The sequence below is a fragment of the Zootermopsis nevadensis genome, unplaced genomic scaffold, assembly GCF_977971745.1.
Source record: "Zootermopsis nevadensis isolate Lab colony 2312 unplaced genomic scaffold, Znev_1.0 Znev_ptg000008l, whole genome shotgun sequence".
Classification (NCBI taxonomy): Eukaryota; Metazoa; Arthropoda; class Insecta; order Blattodea; family Termopsidae; genus Zootermopsis; species Zootermopsis nevadensis.
In genome coordinates, this window is record NW_028259140.1 from 986866 (window position 1) to 1013063 (window position 26198).

The 26198-nt window shown below is 45.0% G+C and overlaps 2 protein-coding genes across 3 annotated transcripts in view; both read left to right on the forward strand.

The window, feature by feature from the left end:
- Positions 1-21417, forward strand: part of Kdm3 (Lysine demethylase 3) — a 174020-nt gene extending 152603 nt beyond the window's left edge. For both annotated transcript variants that reach the window (XM_087344787.1, XM_087344788.1), the window contains 12 exons: positions 7775-8021; positions 9914-10078; positions 10694-13615; positions 13722-13872; positions 13962-14092; positions 14866-15120; positions 15911-16111; positions 16730-17293; positions 17415-17667; positions 18191-18472; positions 18910-19226; positions 19361-21417. In XM_087344787.1, the coding sequence (XP_087200913.1) occupies positions 7775-8021; positions 9914-10078; positions 10694-13615; positions 13722-13872; positions 13962-14092; positions 14866-15120; positions 15911-16111; positions 16730-17293; positions 17415-17667; positions 18191-18472; positions 18910-19226; positions 19361-19738 (5866 nt within the window). In that variant the 3' untranslated portion in view covers positions 19739-21417. The remainder of the gene's footprint in view (positions 1-7774; positions 8022-9913; positions 10079-10693; positions 13616-13721; positions 13873-13961; positions 14093-14865; positions 15121-15910; positions 16112-16729; positions 17294-17414; positions 17668-18190; positions 18473-18909; positions 19227-19360) is intronic.
- Positions 21418-22577: 1160 nt separating this feature from the next.
- On the forward strand, positions 22578-24477 carry LOC110831741 (uncharacterized). The gene is made up of 3 exons (XM_087344790.1): positions 22578-22888; positions 22965-23087; positions 24188-24477. Exons 1-3 carry the CDS (start codon positions 22783-22785, stop codon positions 24283-24285), a joined length of 327 nt encoding a protein of 108 aa, XP_087200916.1. The 5' UTR covers positions 22578-22782; the 3' UTR covers positions 24286-24477.
- Positions 24478-26198: the final 1721 nt, after the last annotated feature.

Consider the following 26198-nt stretch of genomic DNA (forward strand, 5'->3'; position numbering starts at 1 on the left):
CGTGTTGTGTGGAGGGGGGGGGTGTGTTTAAAATAGCAGGTGCAGGAATCCAGAAGCTGTCGGTTAAAATGCGCTATATATACTGCCGGGAAGCACAAATTTCTCGTGGTGTGATGGCGCCGAGTCGTAACTAACACTTCTTTACGGTTGTCAAGTTCTGTAAACTAGAAATAGACCCGGTGTGACATCGGCGTAGACAGACGGGAGTGGAATTTTCGTAAGAAACTCGATTTTGTTCTCAGGTGTGACACTAGTTGAGGGTTCTGCAGAAATTAACGACGGTACAAAACGTCACTCAGGACGTACAAGGAGAATGCATACAACGTAAAATGTTTCTGTCTTCCGCGACATTACAGCGTCTGTGAGCCCCTGGCACAGTGCCTTCGTGATATTAGGCCTAATTATTCTCGTTACGTGCCTTGTCCGAGCAGGAAATACTGAACAGGAGGACACTGATGCCAGATTCCCCGAGCGAAGTGGAATAACACGCGATCTGGCATTAATTTCTGCAAAGTTACTCCACTCCAAGGCCAACACGTTCTTCTGTCTCATTCTAATTGTGTGTAAATACGCAAAGCACTTCGCCAGAAGACTCGGAATAAACTTGGATTTATCAGTCTTTAAAAATTGATTCACGCAGTCTTAAAATAACTGCTGACTTCTTCTTCTTCTTCTTCTTCTTCTTGTGTGTTATTTCTTGGCTCTACAATCCATTTCATATGTAGTTATTTATGTACATTACTTACGGCTGCTTCATTGTTTACAGTGAACAGATACGAAACACATTGTTGTTAATGTTTGTGTTCTGGTCTGTGTAACGCTCTTTGGACTCTCAGCCGTGAAGAAAGCCGGAATATCTCAAAGTAGATCAGGATCTCTGTCTGTTACACTCTCCCTACTTCATACAGTCGAGATATTGCCATCAAATACAACAATTATTATCGCGATAGGTCCGTGAACCCAGAATTTTCGTCAGACGAATTATATAGTAGTATACTGCACCATCTACCGACGAAAATCGATAGTTCTAGTTCAACGCTTCTGCGTAAGATGGCAGTATCGTCCACGCAATGATGTTGAAACTGGTTTTGTTTATGTGTGTATGAGGGGTTATCAACCCGTGGCCATCAGATTCTGTGTGTGTGTGTGTGTGTGCGACCCGTAATTCTCGGAACGTACGTCACTTGTGCCCTTATAGAGGTGTATTTTGGTGTACACTGGAGAGGAAAGAACTCTTTGCTTAGAATTCCGGTGCACATCAGAACGAAATGCCGGTGTTTTAAAGCGAATAATGAAATCAGTCATTGGAACGCAATGTGTCGCCATTTTAATTCGTCTTGTCTGTCGTTGCTCGAAAAAGACACGTGGTCTTTCGTGTTAAAAGAACTTCGTTGATCGCCGTTCTGTGGGCTCTGACCAAATCTTGGAATTCCTTTCAGTGTCGATAACGGGACTCGCTTTGTTCCCGCAGGTTAGCCGGGGTTGGACGACAGGGGTAGGTATTTTTCTCTTGTGGCTGTGGGGCGAAGCTTCACAGCGTAGGTACATTTTTTGGTATTATGCGCTGGCTGAACGTAGGGGCAGAGGTTCTGAAGAAAATCACGCAAAGGAAAGTTAGTCTGGAGGTGGTTTAAGCCGCTCGTGGCTTCAGAAATGTTGCTTTGGAACCCTGGAAGGTCTTAGACTTGTCTTTGTTCACTCCTGAGGTCGACCTATTTGGGTTCCGTTGACTGATGATGTCTTTTCAGTGTGTGCAGATAATCTTACAGTCGTCAAGCAACTTTCTCCCTTGAATGAAGTGCCCCCCAGTTAGAATTTAACACGATCAACACACACTGGAACCGACTTGTGATGTGCCTTACCTGATGTCTTTGCTAGCGAAGTCTTTTGAGGTCAGTTTCGTGTTCGATCCTTTCGCGGTATTTTTAAGTCCCTGTGCATCTCCAAGTTTCGCGGTTTTTACACGTCAGTCCCCTATTTTAATGTTCCCAACGCAGAAGATGACGCGAATCCATTGCCAAAAGTTCGATTTTTTAAGGAAATAATCAAGTTTGTTTCTTAGAATCACGACAGACAGTAACCATTCTGCTTTAAAGAGTTCAGACATGGCAGGAAGTCGTCTGTCTGTAGGGTTCCATCCGAATCCAGTAACAAATTAAACTTATTTCTAGTACGGCACCAATTGAGGTTATGTATTAAAGTAGGCCACGACCGAGGAAAACCACTGTCAGGTTTTTTTTTTCGCAGTGCAACCGATTTCCATGTCGGGATTTGAACCGTGGGCCACCGGAATGCGAGAGATGATAAATGATTTCAGAGTTTCGGTCCGGAAACATGACCCCCCCCCATGTCTGTCTTTTGTGAACACTGTCATGGATTTCCGAGCAGCGTTAAAAAGTTGACGAATGTCTTGATCATTTTGAGGTGCTGTTGGCTTCCCAAGGACACAGTCATTCGAATACGAGTAGAAATTGTGAAGATACTTTTATCATGTCTCAGCATCCATGCATATAATCTTTTCGTATCAAGTACCAAGGTCCAGATGACATTTAACGAGGCACAAAGAGGTTTTGTAATGCAGCAGCCAGTAACGGGCGACATTCTTTATTTCAAGGGCCTTTGTACAGCAAAGCTTCGAGCTCGTATAGTTGCCGAACCGGTTTTAAGTGCACACGCTCTGAGGGCAGGCGGGCGAGCAGAGAACGAACACAATTTCCTTTTTCCTCGCCATTATCATACATCCTCCTGCAGCAACAGAACGAGAGGTGAAGGATGAAATGTCACGAAGTGGTTGTGTTTCGTGACGTACCGAGATTTCTTCTTCAGAGTCTTTGGATGCAGGCAATAGCCAAGAGAAAGCGAAGTGAACGTGTTCGTCTATTGTTTGCGTTCTGAGGAGAATAAAGGAAGATATCGGTACGAAAATGGCGTAATTATTTACCCACATGTCATGTGTAATTAGTTTTTATTGGAATGTTACATAAACGTATCGGACTTGCATGCTAATTTTATAGGATCTGCGCAGTTTTGCTGTTAGACTGGTTCGCGCTTTTAAGATTTATTTTGTTTAAAAACATGTTGTATAGCGCAAAGCACGTAGCTACACGGATAATAATGACGTATGCAATGTATTAAAAAGGGGAATTTTTTTGAAAATGATTTGCCTTCTTACTCCCTCGCACACTCGTAGAACAAAGTTCAAAAGCCCTCCGAATGTAATTTTGTGGTATTTTTCTCGTTCACCAAAAATTCCCGCGTTTCGTTAGGCCCATTGATAGGGAGTTTGTGCAGCCCTGCTTTCGTGGTCCGGACCGTAACTCCAGCATTTGAATTGCTGTTTGTTTCCTGTAACGTCAGTTTACAAATATTTGCTGTGTTCCGCGTTGTATGATTTCGGCACAGAGTTGCATGCAACGCGCGTGGGAGAATTGAGTTTTAATCATAAAAAAAGTCGAATAAAAGTGCTATCGGGGTTGACCTATACGTAGATTTCAGGATTATATTTTAAAAAAAAAAGGTTTGACTAAATTTGATTTGCATCAGATTGTGCTCATGTAACAAACCGTGATGTATGTTTCGTAAAAGACGGAGAATTTTCTGAATACCTGAGCTTCTCAAGGACTGAGTGATTTTATTATATAAAGGTTCAGGTTAGTATTCACATTTAATGTCAAATTAAGTAGCCCCGCCCACGCTGTGAATCTATTTAAAATGCCATTCATGTTATTGTTGCACAGGATACACGTACATTTTTATTGTTCAAGTCACGTGTGTGAGCGCAACCTGGCAACGTTGCTTTTGGCTTCGTTAGCTGATCAGGAGAGCGACGTTGAAGGTGCAGCAGTACAACAGCCTGGGGGTCTCTCTCTCTGTCTCTCTCTCACACTGCGTCTCTTTGAGTTGAATAACGATCCACCTCGTTCATCGTGCGAGCGAACAAACCTTTCCCCTCGGCGGACGGTCGTAAGCATGGGCTGGCTGGCGGGCGAGTTCTGTAAGCTGCCAGCCAGTGATCAAGGTGACTCAACGGTCGACAGAGCTGCTCTGTTTTCTGTTTCGAGCAGAATCTCTCGAGTGCTGGTGCAGTGTGAAGGGACATTACGACAATGTGCAACAGTCCCTGTACTTTAATCAAGGCTGAACATGTGCTCTGTGTCTCTTTGCGTGTGGTCACTGCGTAATGACCTTGTTTCGAGGAGGTTTCTGGATGACGACAGATTTTGTTGGCGTTGGTGGATGATAATAATCACAAGCAGTTGTATTGTGCAAGGAATGGAATGTTGTGGTCTGTATTGTTTTACTGTAATATTTGCCATTCAAAGCCGAAGCTAGCCTAAATAAGTTAATAATCCAGTCCGTACCTCAAAGAAAACAAGACTTCACCATTACAAAGATCAATTGGTTAACTCTGAGGACATTATCGTTGTTTAGACCAAGAATCACAAACATAAAATACAGTTACTGATTGTTGAAAGAGGTTTGCTTCGTTTTATATCATCGGAGTGGAGAGAAGTTGTGAATTTAACTCGAGGTTCCAGTTTGCAGGGATTTTCATTTTATGCAAGACAAATTTCTTCGGAGTGGAGTGTAGTTCCAAATCGACAGTATACCGGGCAAACCCGGAAAAGTGTTCTTGTTAGTACGTGTGCGCTCGTATTCCTTTCCTTTGGCTACTTCGACAGCTTGTAAGTTATCATCAACGGAGATAACATTGTAGATTATCACCGCAAGTGTAAGGTATATATAATGCATGAAGAAGAGTGACCTTGGGTTGAGTTCTCTAGCTGAACTTAGAGAAAAACCAACCATGTAGGCAGCTGCAGACAGTACTGTTCCCCCCCTATCACCGCTGATGATACTGTGCTGTTGCGTGCGTGGCAGTTGAAATGTTTCTGTTCGGCATTTGGGGGGGGGGGGGATATTTGTTTGAGACGTGGCAGGCCATCCGTCGTTTTTTAGCACGATTTTTTTTACAGTTTTCTGTATCTCATCTCGTGGACGAAGAAGTCATGCGCCTAACACGTTTGTGTCAAAGAATATTTGGAGTTTTTTTTTTTGGAAGTAAGTGTGTTGTCAGAAGTTGCAGTCCGTTCTGCAGGGTCGTGAGATGCTGGAATGCTAGAATGGATTACTGTTTCAGACTCGGACGGAGTTGCGAAGACGAAGTATTAGATAGCAAAAAAAAAAAAGATTCGCTAAATGAAAGTGAAAACCTCCTTTCTCCGTATTCCTTATCCGCGGACACATAATTCTGGTACAACCGGCGCGTCGGCACGGGAATGAGGTAATTGTTATGAATCACGCACGGAATGCCCGTACATCGTAACATCTTGTGACCGGATTCTTTTGTTTAGAACAAGCATTTTTAAAAATTGCGTAGACCAGTAACTTTTAAGAACCAAAAATTGACGCTTCGTCGAATGAAGATTCCTTTAATTGCAACACCGCACAATTTTTTTTTGCTGGTTTCGCTGCTGAATTTCGACAATGATAATTTGCAGTGTTGGAATAGTCACCGCGTTACACAGAACCAGTGAAATTCATCGGAAGTTCTTTTTATCACGATGGGTTGAGGGATTCAGGGTCGGATACCTCAAAGCGTGTGTTTATGCGCACAACAATTTTGTTGGAAGAACCAAAGGGAAGATGGCCGCTTGGGGGGGGGGGGGCGCACATGTAAGAGCGACATTATAAGGAAGTAGGGTGTGTTTGTGTTTTGGAAACACTCAGCAGAGGACAGGGTCCAGTGGCTAGCTATTGTGGACGTGGCAGGGAACCTTCCGTTTCCATAAAGGCCTGGTAACACCTTGACGTGCGAAGCCAATGCCAGTTTTCAAGGACTCTGGAGTTCAGAAACCAATTTCGAAGTCCTATTTTGCGTAATGGCATTGTTTGCTGGGATTGGCGATAGTCCTAGTACAGACTGGCCTATATAATTTTGCTTGGGAGACATTTTGGAATGCAGCCATTTTGGAAGATGGGATGTGTTGACCATGGTAATGAACTTTGTGGTTCCATAAAAGGCGAGGAATTGTGACCATATTAGGTACAGTAAGCCACACCCTTTTTTATACTTTTGTTGAAACTCCGTTGAAATTATCTTACTATTGCACAGGTTTGCTTTTTAAAGACGTCTGGCGAATTGTTCAATCCCCTATTGTTGTGAGCTCGTGTTTCTGAAGTTTGCAGAGCTGGTATTCATCATTCACCAGGCTGTCCATGTTATTCAGCGACTGGGTTTAATTGGTGGACACATCACATTATTGCCATCGCGTAGTAGTAATTATATTGCGTTTGTGTATAAATGTGTTTGGCGTTTCGAAGCTGCCGGTTCTGTGTTGAGACATTGTTGTGTAACTGATAAATGTCTCTTATAGAACCTTTTTTTTTTTTAGAACGTATCATAGTGCATGTTTGTTTCATGGCCGCGACGGAAGTGAGATTACGTGGTCTGTTCGATCGATAAGTGACTCACAGGGAGTTTTGAAGCTCGTTCCAGTCGAGTACCAGCGGAATGCGTGGTATATAGAAATCTGTTTGCACTGATTACATTCTTTAGATCAAGAAAACGGTTCAGTTTTGATGGCCGGCTGTAAACACGCATTTCCGTCTTTGTCGTGAACAATGATTCATAACCGCGAAGTTCCACAAAGCTTGCTTTTGCAGGAAAAGGAATTCCTGTTGTGTTTGGCGTAGGACAATAATCGCGAGTTATTTTACGAAACAGTTGCGACATGGCGCGAACAAAAACTAACACGTTAGGATAGAACTTCGTTAACTTGCATTGGAAGTATGTTTGCAATTACTATTTAATTATAATTTTAAACAGTAGCAGTGGTAATAGTATATTTACATGACCTCAATTATTTACAGTGTTGCGAAATATATTTTTTGATCTGTAAGCAATGTCATGCACGTAATTTGTAGCCTTGTTTATTATCTATCTCACATTTTACACTCCCATTTCCAGTTCTTTATTACCAATGACTATCTTACAATGAGGTAAATTTTGTTTTGATACATTTTGTTGAAGAAATGCTTAAACATGTGATGTATATATTTCTTAAAGTTATTAGTACACAATTTGGGGACCCTAGGTCGCAGCTCACGTTTACGCACGGCCGCCATGATGTCATAAATTCTGGATAAATAACCTTGATTAATTAAAAGGTACGATGTTGCCAAATTTCTAGTCGTTTGAAAATGGGGCATGCACGCATACAGGATCACAAATGGTGCAACATTTTTGTTGATTTAAAGGGCGTGATCTGAATATTGGTTTTTGAAATTTGAGCCCAGTAGTGGTGACACTCTCTCTCTCTCTCTCTCTCTCTCTCTCTCTCCCTTGTGACTTGTTCAAACATTGCATAGTGCATTCCTGATTGAATTATCATCATAGCATCCTCTTATCAAATTATCTTTTATTAGCATTTCGTGTGTGTACATAGATAAACAATAAATAAATACTCTTCACGTATTTACGCGTTTGATTTCTTAATATCAGTTTCATTTCTGCCATGGAGCTCACGCTCGTGGCCTGCGTTGTGCAGGGGACGAGGAAATTCATCGAAGTTCACGATTCGTCAGTAATATTTAGGGGTCAGATGCACAGGGTACTTTTGCCAACCATGGAATTATCAAGGTCGAGTTTCCTTTTGTATTTTTCCTAATTTTGAAGTCAAACGTCGCAACCCGTTCTCATTTTGTGTGTCTGTGAATGAATAACTTCTTTGTTTTTGTTTTTGTTCATGATGTTTGTTGCGTCTTTGTGCAGGGAACGACAGAACCAAGAAGCAAGGGAACTCGAGAAGCGGGAGAAGGAACGAGAAAGGGCAGAGCGTGAACGCCAAGAACGGGAGAAGTTAGAGAGGGAGAGACAGGACAGAGAGAAAATGGAGAGAGAGAGGCAGGAGCGAATTGAACAAGAGCGAAAGGAGAGAGAAAGGATAGAAAAGCAGCTCGCGACTGAACAAGCTGTCCACAAACATTTCGAGGAGTCTCTTCGCCTGGCACAGCGAAAGGTGAGCGCCCTGAGATTAAGGTTTTTTTTGGGGGGGGTGGGGGGTGTTTTATGTAAAATGTAGATTAATTATATTTGTCGTCCCACGAAAACGCAGTGAAGTACGAAATTAAAAAAGGACAGGAAAGATTTTTGGACAGTTTGACAGAGGGGGTTTAAAGTGACCCGCGGAATTTATAAAAAAAAAAATATTTTTTACAAGTCGCGAGGCAGCTTATCGCTAAAATGCTTAGGACAAAAGGAAGTTGGCTGGAAGCATCCGAGACCGATGTTAAGCAAGTTATTTGCGCCGTTTGCAAATGTAGACGACACCCGCAAAACAGCTGATTCGGCCATTCCGGTAATCCAACACTCCCGTGTGAAAGTCGGTCGGTCGCCTTCGCGAAACTGCTGAGCTTTGAAACAAGAAACGGGGTAATTATATGCCGCGCAATTAAGTATAAAGTTACCGAGTAGACACTCTCTTGCGGAGAAGTTTGAAACTAATTTTTAAAGCAGGAAACCTGTGTTGCAGTTTTTTTTTTAAAAAAAAAGTATCTGTATCCTCCGAAGAATTACGCCAACAAAAACATGCCTAGATTTTCAAACAATCGACTCTAATTGACCACAACAAATTGACATTTTGACCGCCTAGAGAACCTAAAATCTAGTCGAAGTTCGTAAACAAAGATTGTTCGAGCGTTTGCCCCGTTATATTTTCTAGATGCTCAGTTGAACAGACGCTGATGATGAAATGCGATCTTTATGTTTTCATTATCTGGAATTGTGTTCGTAATATTTGCTGCTTGGATTATCAAGGCCATTGAGGTTTGTCGAGTCGGTAGTATGCAGCGGTCTCTGTGTTGAATCTGTGTAACTATTGACCTGCATGAGTGGTGCGCATGCGCGGTCATTCGTGTTGAATATGACTTTGGGACGTGCATCCGACCTTCGGAACGTGAAGTGTTTCGGTGTATTGACTAGGTAGGTGCTGTTGTGGTTGTACGAGTTTTTAATCGGTGTCTTGAGATTTGCGAAATCGCTGTTATATTAAGTAATACATATAAAAGTGGTTTGTTGAGGAAACATGTGCTATTATGTATTGAAATCAAGGTCTTCCATTGACTTGGTGAGTGGGAATTTGAAGTAACAAACTTGTTAACCAAATTAGTATATTTGTGCTTTTATGAAGTATCAGATCAGCGGTTTTCGTCCACAAATATCGCAGCGGTAGTAACTGTTCTGATGGAAGGTATTTATTGTTCGAATATGTTTATCAGTTTGATGTAAAAAAAAGTATTGCACCGCCGGGACATTTTACTCGGGCTGAGCTGAGCCGAGCGTACGTGCTAGACGTGGCTAGAGCTATGGCGGTTACTGGAGCGAACTCGGCGTGTGAACGAGAGATAAGGTGCGGTCCATCGTGAAATTGATGACACGTAGGTACTAGGTCCACGCCTAGGTTTGAGTCCAGGTGACTCAACTCTGCTTTTGACCACAAATGTAGCATATTTTTGTTATTTTTTTTTTTACAGAGCAGATAGGCGTAATCGCTTGTTAAATACTTTGAACCGAAATGCATGATTATTTTAATTTTAAAAATTTGTTTTCATGTGCTTTCGTTACTTTTGCATGGCATATATATATTTATGTTGTCTGGGCAGTTTACAAAGAGTGATGCGACTTGTAATTTAAAATTACGCACATGCTCCTTACAGGAGAAATGAAGGATTTTACAGTACTTATGATTTTTGTTTTGTACAGAGTTGTTTAATCAGAAAGCTGTGAAATTATATGTTTTTTTATAATTATGCTGATTTCAGTAGTGTGATTACATCGGTATCAATATACTTCTGAGTCCGTGGTGGAGCGCAGTAATTAATTCAATATTTTTTTTCTTTTTTGTGGTTCCAGCATGGTACAGGCAATATGTGCTGGAATCTTATCAACAGTTTGCCCCCTCCACGGGGCTCTGGTCCTGATGACGAGAGGAAACGTGGAAATGAACACGATGTTACTCATCAGCAGCAGCGATTGATGGCGGAAAGACTGCGGCAAGAGAGATATTATCTGCCCGGGGTGAGCTCAGACATTTCACTTCTTTGGTACGCCGAAAACAGCGGCAGAGCCCATTGTTTGCAATTTCTACATCGGGTAATTCCAAAACGATGTGATGGGCCACATCTGGCCTGTGGACTGACTCCTGTTTGCAGTGCACGCATTTATTATGTCATGTAAAGAAAATCCACTTTTTTTTAATAGGTCCTATAACGTCAGATCAGGTCTTTGGATCCATATTTGTATTAAAGACACCGGCACGCGACTCCATGCATTTGGTTTCAGAGTTTCGGGAATTTTTAATGACTGGGCCGGTTTTCCAAAATGGGCAGGGCGGTACACTTTCCTTTTAAAAATATTCTATATTAGGTTTGCTAAAATACAATTTTTTATTGACATGGTACATATTCTTCTGCCAATTGTGCCCCCCCCCCAATACAAAAAAAAACACTAGGACTTGCAAATTTTGAAATGTGACTTTTGTACGGGAATTGTTAGGTCAAGGCACTTGTTGTTTTGTTTTATTGTCTTCGCTCACAGCTGACTTGTAATTCTTGGCCGTGATAGCGGACATAACCATCGAGTCCTGTTTGTTAGTTTTTGAAGGGGTAATATGTACTTGTCTTACTTGTTCAGAGGCCACCCAGCGCTCCAAAGGTAGAATATCCGCCGCCTGCCCACAGTCGAATAAGCAGCGGGAAAGCGTCGGAGAAACCCGGTGGCCACGCGGTGCTACCGAAGGCAGAGCCGAACTTCAACCTCTTTGGATACCCAGCGTATCATCCAGGAGGGCTTCTTTCCCATGACGGCGTCAAAGTAAAGCAGGAACCGCTGAAGGTCTCTCCTTCATCGGGATTAACGTCTTTGGTGGCCGCGAAAAGTGCGTCGGCGTCGATGGGATTAGATAGAGAAAGAGACTCGATGTTGCCAAACCCACCTCCGCTCATGAGTGATATTAAGAACTCGGTAATAGTTAAAAATGAGGTCAAGAGCCCTCATCACCCCCACGAGTCATCAAAGGTGCCGCCGTCACATTCCCCGAGCCTGAAGCTAAGAGCCGGAGACATGGTGACGTCGCAGCAGCCTCATTACCTCCCTCAACACAAGGCAGCGTACGAGTACCGTAGTCCCAGTCAGTCCCCGCACCACCTGGCTGCCCGGCACACGCCTAGTCCTCATCACGCTCACATGGCGCTGGAAGCGCAGAATCTTGCTGGTAAGGGGATGCAAGCACATCACAGGTCCAGTCAGCAGCCTCACCCTCACGCGCTTCCTCATCGTCAGTCGCCGCACGGCATGCAACAGCAGCCTCACCCTTCACCGCCCGAGCAGAGGTATGGCGGCCCGAGCGGACCGAGTTCTCTGCCCTACGGATCTTCTAAGACTGCGACCGTGAGTTCGTATCCATACCCCTCTCCCGTGGGGCACGTTACCACGACACATTATCCACTGACAGCGAGCGGAAATGTGACGGCTGCCTCAAAGCCCAAAGTCAGCAGTCCTGCCCCACCTCACATCTACGGTAAGCCCGGAATCACGACCGGTACTCCGGTGTGCCGCGCTCAAGACACAAACGTCAACTCTGGTCCTTTGCCTTTAACATCCAAGGCTCCTCTCACGTCGTCCGTTTCTCCTTCACCTTACCAGCAGATGTCACGACAGCACCACCCTCCCCCCCACCAAGCATCTGTGGGTCCCCCTCCACCCCCCGCCCACTCCAGAGTTAGCTGCAGCGGCATGGTCGGAGAACACAGAGGAATGTTTGACCGAATGTATCCCGGAGGCACAGGTCTCGCTGTGAAGCCACTGGCACAGCACCAGGGCTCTTCTCCCCCCTCGGCCAGTGCGGCTCCCCTTCCTAATCCTCACTCGTCTCCACTGCAGATTCCTCATCAGACGTCGGGGCACCATCTTAGTATGACTTCGATTTTCCAGACGCAACCCCTGGATCTTGGGGTGTCGTCGGATCGGGGAAGTAGCAGAGACGACTTGGTCGGTTCTCCCAAAAGAAAAGGCATACCGATGCACCACAGTCCCGGCGTTGTGGACCCGAGCAAGAGAAGGCGCTGTGATCAACAAAACCTTCCGCCACAACAAGTCATGTCGCAGGGAGCACTGTCACAACCGTTGCTGTCTCGCGTTAGTGAACCGAGCCCTCTTATTGCCAGTGCTGCCACTCCAATAACTACAGTAGTAAACACTGCTGCGTATTGCAGTCCTGCGGCGACCACCATGATGGTATCCGTCTCGCACGAACCTCTGTCGGCGAGCACGGTAGTCACCACGAGTCCAAAAACTGTGCCGGCAAGAACGGGGTCAGGAGACGGCTCTGTGAGGCCCGGCAGTCCGGCGGTCACATCGATTTACCCCTCGACGGGACCGGGCGCGATGTCTCGGCAGCAAAGCAACGGCCCGGTACGGCTCGTGCCGCCCGCGAGTTCCGGCAGCCCCAGCCTAGGTGCGCAGCAGCAAACCAACCCTCCCCCCCACACACCAGCAAAACCTCAGCCTCCACCCAGCAATTTGGATTCAGACAAGTCCAACAGCCCCGGTCCTGCGCGACCGGCGACGAGCAGTAGTTACCCCGTGCATAAGCTCAAGAAAGCGTGGCTCCAGAGGCACTCGGGGGAAGATGGGACCGAAGACACCACTGGGATTGTGGGTAGTGGCTCATGTGTGACGTTGCCTTTGAATCTGGGTACAAATTCGTCTGGTGCAGGAATAAGTAAAGATAATGTTCATAGTGTTGGTAGCAGTGTGTCCTCTCTTCAGAGCGTGTTGTCTTGCAAAGCGAAGTCCAGTTCCAACAAGGGAAGTAATCGGAAAGGACCCGTGCCGGCGGGTAATAAAGATGGAAATGGAGTTACATTAAATGGACATGCGACAGATATACCATCTTCCAAACATCCACGTCCTGACGATTCATCGAGTTCTGACCCCGAACATAAGTCTCCTCCGAAGAGGAAACCGCCCAAAGTGAAGCGAAAGAAAGGCGGAGGTGCCGCGAGGAAGGCCGCGGAGGAGAAGCGCAAGAAACTGGCACCCGTGGCGGTCCATAGTGAGAGTGGTAGCGACAGTGACAAGGAGAGTCTGAGTGACAAGGATTCGGACAGTGGCGCAAGTACCACCCAGAGCGGAACCAGCGGAAAGAAGTCTGCCAATGGCGGAGGTGGAAGCAGCACCGGCGGAAGCGGCGGAGGGAGCAAGGAACCCCGGAAACGAGGACGCAGACCCAAGTCATCAAAAAACGATCGAGGCGAGGAGCCGCGGCAGAAGAAGTCCAGGGACGACCCCCCGGCTCCGCAGCGCGACCCGTTTCGCAAGCCTCCCGTCAGCCAGCTGAAGAAGACGGGCGAGAGTTTCCTCCAGGATGGCCCGTGTCACGAAGTGGCGCCCAAACTGGCCAAGTGTCGCGAGTGCCGCTGGACGCCCAACCAGCGCTCCAAGAATATGCCTAACATCTTCTGCCGCTTCTACGCTTTCAGGCGCCTGCGCTACACAAAGAACGGGCAGCTGGCCATCGCGGGGTTCTCGGACCCGCACAACGACGCCGCGGAGGTAGCTCTCTCACATTTGGTATCTCTGCGATTAAACTCCTCTTTCGTGTTGTTTCTCGTTGGGTGTTCGTAGACTCTTAGGACATTGAGGAGTGTTCTTGTTACAGGAAGATCTGAAGCTGTGGCTCCCGTTGCCCGATAACCCGCCAGCCGACCTAGACCTCGAGATGTCGAGATTTCTCTTAACCCAAGTAGGAGACCAGTTCTGTGATTTACTCGAACAAGAAAAAGAATCCATCGCCGTTCATATGTCGGAAGGTATTTTGCGTGGTTTAACGAGGTCGCTGTAATTAATCATTGACCTTGATTGCTGTGGTCTAATAATTTATTTTACCCCCAAATTTCAGAAAAGACCATTGCTTGGAAGAGGGTGGTTCAAGGTGTTCGGGAGATGTGCGACGTATGTGAGACCACCCTCTTCAACTTCCACTGGGCGTGCAACAAATGTGGATTTGTTGTCTGTATTGATTGTTACAAGGTAAGTTCTTTCCGTTCAGCGTACTGTTGCACAGCACGAGCGTTTCACGGCGCATTTCTTTGTTTTTGCGATTTGATTTCTGTGATGAGAACTGCATGTTCAAAGCTGTTTAACATTGTCACTTTGATTGTTAAATGTTTGATTTGTAACGTACCTAAAATTGATTTGGATTTCTTGCGATTTAATTCATTCTTAAAAGCCGAAAAACTCGGAGGGAAACTTCTGTCCGTCATAAGATCTCACCGGACTGGCCCGGGCTCGAACGTGGGGCACCACGGCGAGAAGCCGGTGACCAATCTCGTGAGCTTCATAATATGTCGCAGATCCTGGTTTTCCCCGAGTTCGTTGTTGGGGGTCGTGTTCAAATTGGACTAAATTTGGCTGCGTATTTTCATTTGTTGGGGACGATCCGGAGTTTTCTACTTTTTGTAATCTGGTGTGTGATACGTGAAACTGAATTACTGGATTGTCGTACGATGACTTGAACTTGATGCGTGAAAAAGTTTTCTGTCACGTCTCGAATGTGAACTAACGGACCCGCACTCGTAAGAACTAGCAAGCCTGCATATGATGAGAATGCGAACTGACCGCACTTGATGTTTGAAAAAGCTTTTTACCCGTCTGACGCATGGCAAAATAACGAGTCTGTGTGTGTGTATCGTTAATGAAAGCGTTCTTACTAACACGCACTGTAGTGTTTTAGATTGTGTTAGTGTCAGCTACGCACTTTTGTCTCTTTTATCGGAAACATCAGAATCTTCCTCTCGTTCCAGGGCCGAAAGAACGGCTCGATCAAGATCTGGGGCGAGGCCGGGAAGGACCGAGATGAATTTTCGTGGCTCCTCTGCACTAACAGACAGGCCCACGAACAGGAAAAGTTAATGTTGACGCAGATAATTGCCGGAGATTCGCTTCTTCAGCTGGGAAGGAAGGTTCATGACGTACGAGCCCTGTGTTGCATTCCCCAGTACTGCGGTTGTCTTATGAGCAAAGAGGTCCCACACAAGTCGACAAATGGCTTCTGCAAGGTAATTTAGTAAATAATTAACAGCCATGTTGGTTATTTTGGATTGAATGTTCAGTGCCCTGTAGATGTTCTTACTGACTCGTCTCTCGTTCTGTGTTCAGAAAAATCGCCTCGCAGATTCTGACGTCGAATGTGCGCTGACTTAACTTTTTGTTAGTGCTGTACATCGGCAAGTGATGCCTGTTGAAAAATCTCGTTGCAGTTTGTTCGTTAAAGTCTCCTTTCAAGTAGATTGCGCATGTTCTCGGTTAACGATATCTTCGTTTATTTTCTCGTGTAACAGCGGCTGCCTCTGTTTTGGATGGAAATTAAGATAAATTTTAGTAGATCTCCTGTGCCTGAATGAGGATGATCTTCGTGCACGTGTTGCCTCAAAGTGTGACTTATAGGAATATCACATTCGTCTTATTTTGTTTGCCGAACATTAACGTGATTTTTACTCTGTTTCGATGTCTCTTACGCAGCTGATCTATACTGTGCGCTGCCAACTGTTAAGAAACACATTCTCCACATACCGACGTGTACAATTTATTGTCGGACTTCCATTTTCTTCCGTTCATACTTCACCTTGCTGTGTTTGAGAGTTGTTAATCACTTGGTTGAAAAGGCTGTTGTTCACTTCTGTCCATATTTTGAGCCCGCCTTACAAGGTTTCTTTCGAACACAGTAAAATTCTCTTCCGACTCCCAATCTCTATTTTGTGTAAAGACTCGCTGAACTGATGCTAGAAGGTGATCGTATGTTTATTATGTTTAATTAAGATTTTGATTTTTTTTTTGTGTTTTGGTCAGGATTTGTTGAAAATCTTCAAGAATGAACCGTTGAATGGCATAATCAAGCAGGAAAAGAAAGAGAAGGATACTGAGGGTTCGGACAAGGAGAAGAAGAACGGGGCAGCGAACGGAGCTATCGTGAAGCAGGAAGACCAGAATTCCCCCCTTAACTGGTTGGCCGATGTTGCTCTGTCAAATGAGGACAAAAAACCATGCGAGGTAATTGAACAGATCAAGAAACCTTGTAGGGTCGGCCGAAACGGACGGGGGGAGGAAGCGTTGATGTAGCAGCACTTTTGTGTCCTCCGGTAATTTGGCTTTCGCATAGGAATGTTGCGGCCCCAGCGAAGATACGTCTCTTAATATGCACTTATTAGCGTCGAGGACAGTTTTCCGAGATACGAAATCCGTGCCAAATATTTATTTTTTATATATCAGAGGTTTAGATGTTCTCAGGTGTTTTGACGTATTTCCGTCACGTCGGAGTGCAGGGACTCGACGAGTGCTTCCTCTTTGTATGACGCTGGTTAGTTAACGTGATTTTGTGGGATTATCTCTGACTGGCGTGACGTCGATTGTGTAAGAGTTGCGGGTTTAAATGTTCACGCAACACGTAGACTCTTCCAGTATTGTGGCCAGACACAAACCAGCTTGTGAATGCTCTCGCAGCACAAAACTATTGAAATTCCATTCCATTAATAATCGCGAAGAGAGAGCAAAACTGGCCATGCCGGTTCACTACTGTAGTGCCCCCCCCCCCAAGTAAACCTGTTTTCCATATAAGACGCCTTTACTTTATAAATACATTTTGACGATCTGTGTACGTGATTCTTAAAGGACTCTGGTGGCAGCAGCAGCGACTCGGATGAAGATAAGGACGGAAACTATTCGACGCTAAGGGAGCTATTGATCCGTCCTTCTCACAAACCCAACGGCAGTGGCAGCCGGTCAGCCTCTCCAGCCAGCAATTTGACTACTTCGTCATCTGGTGGCCTTAACAGCGGCAGTGTTAACAACAATACAAACAGCAGTTGTAACAACAGCGCCGGCAACAACGGAGCGTCTCCAAACGCGAGTTGTTCGGTGACCGCGGCCAAGGGCTCGAAGAAATCGAGACTGGACACGCTCGACGAGGTCATTTCAAGCGTTATTGAGCACAGCGTTCAGAAGGAAGATCACGGCAACTCCGCCTCGGCGGAAGGGAAGCCTCCCGTGGAACTGAAGCATTTTGTGCGGCGTTATAACTGGGCCCAAAAGGGCCGGGAGCCGCTGCCCATCCGCATCATGACTCTCACAGAGAGCAAGATTCTCTATCCAGATGTTCCTCATTCGTGGCTGTGTGACGGCAAACTGCTGAGACTGACGGATCCAAATTGCGACGGAAATTATCGCATATTCCAGGTAAGAATCGCTTGACGTAATTTATTTTTTTACGAGATATATATATCAAGTCGTCGAATTAAAGGTTTGATCAGTGGTTCAGCGTGTTTGATTTTAGTGTGCGCTGAAAATTTGTGCGCAGGATCAGTGGAAACGCGGCCAACCTGTGATAGTATCGGACGTGACGAAACACTTGGACATGAGCCTCTGGCATCCGGATTCGTTTGCCCGCGATTTTGGCGAGGACAAGAACGACTTGATCAACTGCATGACGGGAAACTTGGTGCCAAATCAGCCAATGAGGAAGTTCTGGGAAGGATTCGAACAGTTCTCTCGTCGCCTGAAGGACGACAGAGGGAATCCCATGCTGCTCAAACTGAAGGACTGGCCACCAGGTAAACGGTCATTTAAGTGGCAATTGCAGGCGTGGAACTCGATGCAGCATCTGACCATTGGGGGGGGGGGGGGGGGGGCATTGAATGGTTTTATGAATACAGACTGTTTCAGGTAGGGTACAAAAATAATTTCCATCTGGACCTGAATGCGTCGCTCGCCTCTCGTATAAAAGTTGCAACTAAAATACTATGTAAACGGCCGTGGATTATGAATTTATTGGTCCTGAGCATTTGTAATAATACTTTTCTTTTTTCTTTTTTACAAAACTTTTTATATGTGACATGTTTTATGCCGTATATTCCTAAATATTAGATCTAGATTTTTCTTTCGTCGTATTTAGTGCCCGCACAGATCCATTAAAAGAAGCAGATGGAATTCCGTATTATACCGTGAAAATGCGTTACAATTTTTTCACATCGTGTAACTGGTAAAACAGCAGCCTGTAATTGGGGAGGGGGGGTGTCCAGCCGGAGAGAGGGTGCCGGAAACTTTACAAATATATATGTTACGTTAAATTTCCAGGTGAGGATTTTGCAGAGATGCTGCCATCTCGATTCAGTGACTTGATGCGGGTGTTGCCTCTGGCGGAATACACTCATCGGACGGGACGTCTGAATCTCGCGAGTCGCCTCCCGGACTGTTTCGTGCGTCCGGATCTCGGGCCCAAGATGTACAACGCCTACGGATCGGCCCTTTACCCCACGAAGGGCACGACAAATTTGCACCTTGATATTTCAGACGCGGTCAATGTGATGGTGTACGTGGGGATCCCAAAAGACGGAGATAACGAGGAACATATCAAAGGTGAGCTGTTTCGGAAATTTTAATATTCTCTCCCGCTTTGAGCTTAAGTACAATATTTGGAAATGTGTGACGCCATGAAATTTAATTTTAAGAGCAAGCAGATTTTTAATTCACGTTTATGAGTGCAAGTGTTCTTGACTTTCTGAAAAAGTGAGTATAATTTTGAGCACCGATTTATAAATATGCCACTCGTCGTGATGTGTCTGATAATGACCATTATAAGAATCCTGGTTCCAGCGGCTACATTTGATTTTTCTTTTTGGTAATGTTTGTTCTTCCGTAAGTTTATTAATGTGGGACAATGGATTTCGTAGTACGTAAGAAAGCGTTGGTTGTGAGAGTGGCATTTTGTATTTTTAATCGATATTAAATTTTGACGCTCGTGGCATTCTGAATGTGGGGCGTGCACTCTCTATAGAATCGGATGTAATTTTCAGAAGCATTTCGGGCAATAGACGAGGCGGGGTGCGACATCTTGACGAGGCGGCGCGTCCGGGAGAAAGGAGAGCTGCCCGGCGCGCTCTGGCACATCTATAACGCCCGGGATGCCGACAAGATACGCGATCTGCTGAACAAGGTGGCTATCGAGAGAGGCGCTCGGTTGGAACCCCATCACGACCCGATTCACGATCAGAGCTGGTATCTCGACGGCCCGCTTCGAGAGAGGTTGTACAAGGAATATGGCGTGGAGGGCTACGCCATCGTCCAGTGTTTGGGGGACTCGGTCTTCATACCTGCAGGGGCGCCTCATCAGGTGCGTTGTTCGTTTGTTACAGGGAAATAGCGACGTTACTTTTTGGCATGCCGTCGTACATGAGGACTTTCCTCCGTTATTGTAGTTTTGAGACTTGGTTTTTGGATTTAGCAAATGCGTGCGTTTGCTTGCAGGTGCGCAATTTGCACAACTGCATAAAGGTGGCCGAGGACTTCGTCTCGCCGGAGAACGTCTCGCACTGCTTCCACCTGACGCAAGAATTCCGAGAGCTCTCGGACACACATTCCAACCACGAGGATAAGTTGCAGATCAAAAACATCATCTACCATGCGGTGAAAGATTCGTTGTCGGTCCTTACCAAGATGGCTGGAGGCAGCGACGAATTTCTGCCGGATTTGGGTTCGGGGTCGTCGGCGGCAGATAACGTAGCGAGCGTCTCTAGCCCGGTCGGCGGAGAGGCGGCTCCTCCTAATGGGAGCGACGACGAGGATGAAGATGCCAACAGCAGCGGTCAGAGCAATTCAGAAATAAAGATGGAACCTGCTACGTGAGCAACGCAGGCCGTCAAATGAAGACGTGCAAGATGAGGGTGAGGCGAGCAGAAGCTGCTGTACCCGTCCGATGGCTCCTCTGCCACGGAGGAATATTTGGGTTTATCATCGTGTAACGGCTTAAATCCCGGTTTACCTCGGCATCTCGTCCGGCGGTTGCCGGCACAGAGCGTAATATGTAGTTCCTGGTTGATTCCTGTGGCGCCACGTGTTTTTTGCAGACCGTCGGCGTCTTCAAGGCTCGCCCTCAGACGCGTCCTTGAAATTGGCGCGGTGCAGGGGAGTGAAGATTTGTTGAATATGTGGGAGTCTGGAAGGGCGGCTTGTCACGTCATGTAAACGAGAAAGTACGCCGAAGAAGACGTTTTACTAGACGCGTGCCGTTTGGAGGCTACAATTAATGAAATGTTGGCTAAAGGCTGACGAGCGTGTAATCCGCGCGTCCTCTTTATTGCACAGAATACAAATTAAATGTCGCACATTTCTCATTCCCTTGCGGCAGAGTGGTTGTAAATTTTGTGATGAATTGAAGAGCGGGAGGAACGGGGTCTTGATCTCGCTATGCCTACATTTCCATGTGCAGTCCCTTCTGTCCGTAGTGATCGTCTTATGCATGTAAGGAGGGCAGCTCGTGCCTCGAATTAATTTTTTAAGTGTCGCGTAAGAGCCGACGATCTTCGATGATTTTATCCGTGTTAAAAGGTAATAATAAAAAAAAAATCTTGGTGTAATTTTAGGTCATTCAAGTGTTTGAGCTGCTCGTAATTTTTTTGAAGAGCGAGCTCCGGCCGGCGCCGTCGCCATTTTTCTACCCCCCGCCTCGCGCGGGCGGCGTTCTTTACACTTCTGTCCGTCTTTGTCACTTCTCAGAGAATTAAATTTCTAGGTGGAACTTTATATAAGTGCTGTTTAAAAGTGCCAATGCGAAGAGCGAAAGTCGGCCGATACACGGCGCCACCTTGGAGTGGTTTTAATTTTTTTTTTTCTCCTTTCTTTTGTTGAAAGCGTAGAATTCAGTTGAAAATTTAGAGAACGCTTTCTATTTAACCAAAGCCACGAGGAACTGAATTCTGTAGTTCCTATGTATGTACTAGTATTACAGCGACCTTGGTTCTGAATTTCGGTGGTGGAATTGCGCAATTTCCTTGATCTCAGTTCTTGCGTCGAGCATACAACGATTTGCGAGTGATTTAGTGTAATTACGATGTCCGCGGCCCCTCCCCTGATCGTCCCGGAGGGGCGCCTACGAACCGCGAGCGCCTGGGCCTCTGTTTGACGGGCGTCAAGACGTACCAGTATTTTACGATCCGGTTCGCCCCTGTATATTATTCCGTAGTCATTCGCTCGTTTCCGTATACGCCTCCAGTTCTCGGTGTTTCTGCCCCGCGCGCGAATCTTACGGATTCTCGATTTTTATTGAGGACTTGTGATTTGTTGTGCTTCATCCGAGGGGACGAGGAACACTCATCAGTTAGTGTTGTACAGTTCGTTAGTGTTTTGTTTCAGCTGTTGTGGAGTTAGTTCACAAAATGGTTACTAGAGGCCATGCATGAGTGGTCCAGTCTTTGTACAGTGCAGTTGTATCGATGTTTCTGTAACCCAGTGGGCGGAGTAAATTTTTTGTACTGTGTAAATGTAAGAGATAACAGTTTGAATAAGAAAATGTTTATATTATGGAAGTGAAGATATTTTTTTTATGTGGTCGTCTCCGGCTTTCGGCTGCTCACGTGGTTTTATTTGCGATTCCTTTCCCGATCTTGTCCTTCCCTTCGCTGCAATATTTTTACTTTCAGTGCTCGGCTTAGAACAGATCTGTGCCCGTGTATCCCGCAGTCTTGGCTTCAACTCTCGTCAGCTCCAACGTTCTTGCCCCCCCCCCCCCATTAGTTTTTATAAAATTGTGTGATTGATTAGGAGATGATAAATAAGAACCTTCCACGTTGCTAGGAAAGTATAGTTGACGTTCCCAGCATGAGAAAGAGAAAGGCGTCGGTGTTCCAGTGAAAGCGTTGCCCTGATGTTTTAGGGTTCAAGCACAGGAAATAATACTCGTCATAATTTGTTTGGAGGGTGGTCGTCTGGATTCGGATGCCATGTGGATTTTTACGTGGGTACCGTTTCAGAAGTGCGATAAAGGACACTAAACAAAGTTGAAGTCAAAATTGTGAACTGTAATAATTACAGCAATTGGAACTCGATTTTCGATCTGCATGTCCGATACTCTCAAAGGCAGTTCGACTGCTAGAATCTGTCACGCAGAATTTATACCAGACGTAACATTAGGTTTATTCAATTCTAAAAGGTTTTGATGACGGTAGTTTACATCGAAAATTATTGTCAGGACTTTTTCTATCGTCTGTTATTTTAAAATCACGACGTTTCGGAGGCTGGTTCTGTCTCCGTGTTCAGGTGAGAGGTACCTACTCTGTTGGGTCCGTTAGAGTTAGTCTATATCGCTAATCTACTCTCACCTGAAGACTGAGACAGAACCAGCCTCCGAAACGTCGCGATTTTAAAGAACACGATGGAAAAATCCTGAAAATAATTTTAGAAATAGGTTTATTATAAACATATTTTACTTTTGCGAAATATGCTGTAACTAGTGACATTCGTTCATACCAGCAACATTTTTGTAAATATTAATTTTATTTAAACGTTTTAATTAGCCTCGATAGTTACGGAAGCATGCATTTCGACTTGCACAGTACTGCTAATAAATTACGCAGCTGAGACGCCGTCCATTGTACGACTGTACTTTTGTTACAAACTTTGAACCACGTTCTTTATAAAGGAGACTCGTTTAAACCGGGTTCGTCTATGTTATTTATTGTTCTTGTGTGTGAGTGCACTAATGTTCACGCGACGGTGTATCACGTGACGTGTCGAAACAGCTGTTACCTGGTGGCTGTAAACAGAAGGCAGCTTAATGCTCTACATTATCTTCAAATGATTGGTTCCTAATAGAGACTCCACTCTGACCTGCGTCTAGATAGCAAAGCTAAGCTTAACTTTCCGAAGGAAGATCAGTCAAAACACAGAGAAGAATGGCGAAGTGGATTTGTGTATTTGATGTACTTCTGGTAACTACGGGGATAATCTTCACGCATTGTCCTGCAGGCGGTGAAGATTCGGTTTACAGAACGCGGAGATGTAAGTTGTCGGACCAGAGTTTTGTTGTCGTGAGCCAAGACGTAGAACAGTGGCTCATGAAAGAGTGTAATTTCAGTTCTGTTCGGGTGGGGCATCGGAGGAGCTCGCTGTGGGGGTCCTGATGACTGCCCCCCGCATCATTGCAGTAGAGACGACGCGGTCATCCATGGATTCTGCTGTGGTTGTGGCCGATATTCCGGTAACTTGAGAGCTTTTTAACCAATTTGAAGCACGTAGGTCGTGTATAAAATTCCACATTCCATCTTAACCAAACAGGTGAATCCAGGGATTCTTTCCCACTCCGGGGTTTTTCGCAGGACCCAAATGGGCTCTAGAGTAGGTCTTTCCAATCTCGGTACTCTTCTTCAATATAATCAGGGCGATGGAATCAAGGAAGATGGGATGGGTTAGGTACGTAGAAATAAATAAGGATTTTATTCAGTATTGAGTGATTCGTACTTAGGCAAAATTTGTCACAAATGAGAATACTTTGGAGCGAACACACCACAGTTTATGGAGAATAAGCAAAAACAACCGAGGGTTTGTACCGTGCAGTACGGCAACACGTCTGAAACGTCCGGACTTCTGCTGTAAGCAGATGACAAGAGACCAGGCCCGATCATTGAACTCTAGACCCTCAGTGAGAGGCGTAACAAACACACAAATGACCCACCGGTATCAGTCGATCGCTCAGGGTCGTTTGTCTCCAGATATGGGAACACTTCATAGAAAACGTGTTATGCCTTGGACTCACATTTCGTGTGTTAAAGATACACACGTGTAGGGATAACCGAGGCTTTAGCTGGACTCTGCAGTGGTTCTAATATCGGCTGAGATATACACTTTTCTGACTTAAGGTTATCGTGGTATTCTCCAGGCACGCCTGAACACGGTTGCTTCGTCTTGGTTTATCTCACATTGGTACCCTGATGTTCTACCAACACCAGTTTTAGAGTTAAAGTATGGCATTACTATTGAAATAACTCCATTGAGCAGCTCAGATAGTCAAATTCCTCATGTTTTATGGAACCCCTCCCCACCGATCCCTGTCGTCAGCTAGAGGAATCCAACCCACATCTTCCAACGCTGCATCTGTAAGATCTATCTTAATGTTATCTTCCCTATGTGTTCCGAGTTACTTTCCATCCAAAATTTTGTACGCGTTTATCATCTCTGAAATGCGTGCTACGTGCCTGGTCTACACCAAACAAGGTCAAATGAACTGTGGGACGAAATTTGGCAGGTGGCAGAAATCTCTCAACAAATGCATCTGACTGACTTACGTGTTTGTGTTTGCAGATCGCGTACCCATTCGCTGTCCGGGTCACTTGCAGTGTCCGTTGAACCCAGAACCTCTGTGTTCGGACTACGACTTCATGATGGACTGTTGTTGCTAAAATACTGCACCGACAGTTTTACAAAAAAAACTAATTTGGGTTTCAATTTTGAAGAAAAAAAAATGAAATGTAAGAAATATAAGGACGACTGATTTTAATTACAGGTGTAAATTTCCGTATTAGACCTGCATCCGAAAATGACTTATGTATTTGGAGACAATAAAACATGGCAAATTTATCAATTTTCATGAACCTTTAGTGATGTGTATTTTCGTTTGCAGCTGCGAGATTTGTTACCCGGATGAATATCCTCGCCTTGTTCACTCGTATTTGTGAATGAACATTTTCCCACTGGCGAAAGGAGACGCCTGACGGGGGTCCATCGAGTGGGAAAATTTTTCTTCTTAATCTAGGCCACTTCGCACTGGCACAGTTACAGCCCGGAATCGGGTTCTTTGTCCGGAATAAAGCGCGGAAGGATTTGCAAAGCACTCGCTATTAAAACTTTTATGACGTAAAATCCGACTGTGAACTGATTAAGACAGGAAAGAGAGTATTTGGGAGATCTCGATGTAGATGCGACGACAATACGAGTGTTAAAGTTAATTTTAACTTGATGGTTTATGGGATTGGATTTATCCGGTTGATAATAGTGACGAGTGAGCACGAATGTTGAATGATCTGTCGAGTTAGATAACAATAGGGGAGTTCATTGAGCAACTATCAGCTTTCCAAGGAGGTTTTACTTCTGGCTTTCGTATCTACAAGTTACATGGCATCACAGCCCAGAACAGCATCGCCATCTTTAATGCCGTGAGAGACGCATATCTCATCTCATTTGTTATCTGTTTTTTTACAACACAATATTTTTAATAATGGACCGCGTTAAGCAGAGTACAGTAAGAATTTTTCATCATGTTTGCAGAAAGAGTGGGAGGTACTTCGGGGCCACGATATTGTTTTGTAAAATAAATTAACAGAAACTACAATTTGTTTATTCCGGAGACAACTTTATCGTCGTCATCTCATCTCGCCGAACGAACAGTTTAAGGAACAGAAACGCAGGTTAGGTTTAGTGAAGGTCCCTTTTTAAGGCGCGTGTAATGGAAAATCATTCGGAAAAATTTTCTGACCAATCCATGCGTTGCGGTTCCGACTGAACTGGTTCTTTAGTGCTCTGGTTACGAAGAATGTTGTCTTCGTTGACGGCTTTTACCTTTGACCTTAGGGACAGAAGTAAGTGAAGCGTGGTTGATATTACACAACTACTGAAATTATCGGTAAGGAGAAGGTCACTAATTTGAAGTGATTAGTTCCTAGCAAACTCCTTTAACTGCAGATGCATTCCAGTCCAGGAACGCCAACGCGTAGCTTGGCCCCTTGGTACAAGTGACCTGGCTTCCGCTGTGTTGTTCACAACCCTGAAGGTCGTGAGTGTGTCGTAATACGGGGGGGAGGACGTCATTATTTGTGCCGAGCAAAATTTTGCTGAAATTTGACCTCATTATTGTTATTTCCTGGTGATTATCTGTTCGAGAGGAAGACGCCCGCGGATCGAGTTCTAGGCAATTTTCTTCTCGATAAATGTCTTCGACTATGATTTATTGTTATAAAACGCGATTATTATGTCTTTAACGTCGTCCATGTAAGTCTTTTTCCTTATTTAACAGGGTCTGTTTCCGTCATCAGGTAAAGTTTAGTGGAAAATTCTAATACAAAATTGAATCAAATTCATATTTTGTAGTTTCGAAGATGATGGACAGACAGACAGACACGCACGCATGAATTCCTCACTTATGAGTTCATTTCATGAACTTTGCGAAGGCAAAGAACATGGAGCGATAGACAACGTGTCTTAATATGAATGAATTTGGAAACAAAAGAGTTTTGATATCTTGGTCAGTCTTCGTATCTGAAACTACAGGGTGGGTGGGAAGTAAGTAGGCATTTATAAGTGGTTATAACCTCTATAT